The sequence below is a fragment of the Globicephala melas genome, chromosome 8 (genome assembly GCF_963455315.2).
Source record: "Globicephala melas chromosome 8, mGloMel1.2, whole genome shotgun sequence".
NCBI classification, from domain to species: domain Eukaryota; kingdom Metazoa; phylum Chordata; class Mammalia; order Artiodactyla; family Delphinidae; genus Globicephala; species Globicephala melas.
In genome coordinates, this window is record NC_083321.1 from 2,136,747 (window position 1) to 2,140,329 (window position 3,583).

Sequence of the window (3,583 nt, forward strand, 5' to 3'; positions counted from 1 at the left end):
TGCGGCGCATCTCATCCCTCCCCACCCCCACCTGCCCCTGGGCCCTTCCTCTTGGCCTCCCCCCTCCCTTCTTCCCCTGCAAGCCTGCAGGCTGCCCCTCCCCCACCGTGGGCGAGAGAAGAGGCCAGAACACATCTGCGGTCCTGCGGCCCCACCCTGGGGGACACCGGGGCCCACGAAGCGGAGGACTTTGGAGCCGTTGGGGTCCACCTTGGGCGGGGCCTGAAGAATTTCAGGCTCAGGTTCGCCCTTTCCGGGCCTGCGACCGGCCCAGTCCCCGCAGGTGCCCACCTGAGTCCCACTGGGGCTCGGCCCAGGGCAGCTGGGGTGGTCTCCTTGGAGCCGGGGAAACAGTGAGCCCTGGTCTCCGTGTACAGCCCTGCACACGCGTGTGTGTGTGTGTGTGTGTGTGTGTGTGTGTGTGTGTGTGTGGGTGTGTGTGGGTGTGGGTGTGTGGATGTGATAAATGCAGAGCGAGGGCGGGGCCGCTCATCCCTAAATTAGGGCCCTGGAGCAGGTGGGCGTGGGCCAGCCCTGCCAGGAGAAAGCCCCCCTCCCTCCCTTTAGGGCTGCCCCCTGGGTTCTAACTCCCTAACATTTGGGGGTGCCGGAGGGGAAAGCTGGAGGCAGTACAAGCACACACGGAGCTGAGTTGCAGCATTATTCGGCCTCTTTATTTAGAACCCGGCGGACGAGGAGCCGGGGCAGTGGTGCAGACGGCTCAGGAACCTTTTTTTTTTTTCTTTTTTTTTCTTTTTTTTTTTTCTTTTAACAGATTTGTCTTCAAGTTTAAAATAATCATAATAGTAAAAAGAGACAGCGAAAGCGCGAAGAGACTGCAAGCTAGATGGGCTTGTACGGCAGCTACAGCTTGTGAGCGACCCCCTCCCCCCAGAGTCCGCTATAAAAAATAAATTTACATTTGTCGATAACCAGATGCGAGTGAGGTGCCTTTGGCATAACCAATAACCGAGCTAGCGCGTGGCAGAGCGGCCCACGCCTCGACATAAATAGAAAATATAAGTTAGTATAACTTTAAAAACTTTTTGTACAAATATACATGTTTTTTTCCTTTTTTCCTTTTTTTTTTTCTTTTTTCATTTTTTTGCACTGAGTTTCAGCAGAGATTAAACATTTTATATAAATGACTCTTAAAGCTTTACACCTTGGGACCAGTGTACTCCTCGTGCAGAATACATTTAGATATAAAAGACGTTATTAATACATTGCACAGTTTTCAAACTTTAAACACAAAACCGAACGCTGCTCCGTGGCAGCTGCCGCCGGTTGCTGCTACATGGACGGTCCCAGCCGAGGCCCAGCGCTCCTCTCCTGTCCGCTGCCCAGCGGGCTCCCTCGGGGCTCGTTGGGCGCGAGGCTGCGGGAGAGAGGTGCGGTGAGCGAGCGGCGACAGACTGGCCGCCGGGACCCCGCGGGACGCCCCTCCCCGCCCGCCCCGTCTGCCGCGCTCACCTCTCATCGCAGCCGCTTGCGCGGGGTTTGCTCAGCCGAGCCGACGGCTGGAGCGGCGCCGGGCGCGGCGCATCCCGCGGGAACCTCGTTCGACGCCTTGGCTTCGGGCGCGGGTCTCTTGCGCTTGGCGAAGAAATCTGCGGGCCACAGCGCGCGCGGCCGGTCAGGGCGGGGCCGGCCGGGGAACCCAAGAGGGTGCCGGGAGGAGGCGCGGGCGGCTGGGCGGCCGGTGGGGGGGCGCCGTCCCCGCCCGCGCCGAGGTCCGCGGCGGGTCAGCTTTGTTTACGTCGCCGCGCAATGTGCTGTGTAAGCATTTCCCCTTGTCCCGCGGCCAAGCCCCCCGGGGCTACCGCCGCGCTTAACCCCCTCCGCGCCGCGATCGCCGCGCCGGGCCGCGCCCGAGGAGGGTCTCCAGTGGCCCGGGCGAGGATCGCGCTCGGAGGGGGCCAGAGCGCGCCCTCCCAACCCTCCCGCGCGAACCTCTCCGGAGCACAACAACAGGGCGGGGACGGGGTGCGGGCGCTGCCTCGCCCCGCGCGCTGCGGGCCCTTTAACGCCACGGAGGAGGCGGGGACCAAGAGAGGCCCCCGAGGGCCTGGGAGCCCGGCCGGCCGGACAAAGCAGGGCCGGGCCGGGCCGGGCCGGGGCGGGGCCGCGCGGGACTCACCGGAGATGAGAGGCCCGGACAGCTTCTTGATCGCGGCGCCTCCGGCGGCGGCAGTGGTGGCAGCGGCGGCGGCAGTGGCGGCGGCGGCGTTGGTGTTGGTGGCAGTGGCGGCAGTGCCCGGCGCGGGGCGCCCCGAAATCCCTGAGTGCGGCGGCTCGGCCAGGGGCTCCTGGCTGCGCGGCGGCGGGACCGCCTCCGGCTCAGAGCTCTCCTGCGGCGCCGGGGCCGGGGCCGGGGCAGGCGCTACGGACGGGCCGCTGGACGGCGACGCCGGCGCCTCCCCGAGGCCGTCGAGGGACTCATCGGCCGGCGGCCCGGAGGGCGGGCTATCGCCCGCGCCGTCCGGGCGGGGACGAGGCGCCAGGAGCAGGCGACAGCGCCCCACCTGCACCGTCTCGCGGTAGAAGGCGGGCACGGAGTCGCTGTCCACCTCGGTCCACTGCAGGCGCCCGGGGCCCCGCAGTGGCACGTCCTGCTGGAAGTTGTAGTCCCAGCGACGCTGGTCCTCGGCGCTCAGCTCGGCTAGGCGCATCTGCAGCTCGCGGCTGAGCTCCTCGTGGTCCACGGGCCCGAAGAGGCTGCGGCAAGCGCTGGTGCGCGCGAACAGGGGAAAGGTGCGGCGGGCGACCAGGCGCTCCATTGCCGACGCGCTGCGGAGATACGCATCGGACTTTTCCGGGGGCTGCGCGGGCCGGGCGGCGGGAGAGGAGAGGAGAGGAGGAGGAGGAGGAAGAGAGGAAAGGAGGGCGGAGGCCGGGCGCAAGTGAGACCCCGCGCGCCGGAGTCTGCATTTGCAAAGGGACGCGCTGGGAGGGCGGCGCGGCGGCTACCTGGCTGTCGGGCCGTGGACTGCTCCTGAGTCTCGCTCGCTGTGTCGTCCGGCCGGCGGCCGCGCCCCCTCGGGTGCCTGTCCTCGCTCGCTCGGCTAGCCCTGGCCTGGCTGGCACCCACCGAGCGCAGAGCACTTGGCCTGTGGAACGCCCAGTCCTCGCGCGCCCCTTTATACGCGAGGGTCCCACCCCCCCGCGCACGGGCCGCGCTGCCATTAGCATAATGTAGTATTTTCAGTTTCAACAACACCGCGGCGATTGGCCGGCGCCGCGCTGCCCCCGCCCCTCCGGCGGTCCGGCCCCCGCCCGCCGCCCATTGGCCCTGCGCACACACCCACCCGAGGGCGGGGCGGGGCGCGAGGGCCGATTGGCGGGGCGCGGGGCGCGCGCAGCGGCGGGGGAGGGGGCGGTGCGCGGGGCGGGGCCGGAGTTAAAGGGCGCTGCGGGCGGTAACGTGACACCGCGGCGCCCCGCCCCCTCGCCCCATCCCCCCCACCCCCACCCCACCCCCACCCCCGCCCCCGCTCCCGCCCCCCGCCGGCTCCTTTGTCTGCAGGCGGGGGCTGCTCGGCGGCGGTGGCGCGGGCGCCCCCCCCACCCCTGCTGGCGCGCC

The 3,583-nt window shown here is 68.0% G+C and overlaps 1 protein-coding gene across 1 annotated transcript; it reads right to left on the reverse strand.

Moving 5' to 3' along the window:
• Window positions 1-661: 661 nt before the first annotated feature.
• Window positions 662-3,188, reverse strand: CDKN1C (cyclin dependent kinase inhibitor 1C). Its single transcript, XM_030833149.3, has 4 exons — window positions 2,971-3,188; window positions 2,141-2,790; window positions 1,474-1,610; window positions 662-1,378 (listed from the first exon to the last, which is right to left on the reverse strand). The coding sequence occupies exons 2-3, from the start codon at window positions 2,778-2,780 to the stop codon at window positions 1,477-1,479; spliced, it is 774 nt and encodes a 257-aa protein (XP_030689009.1). The 5' UTR covers window positions 2,781-2,790; window positions 2,971-3,188; the 3' UTR covers window positions 662-1,378; window positions 1,474-1,476.
• Between the last annotated feature and the right edge of the window lie 395 nt (window positions 3,189-3,583).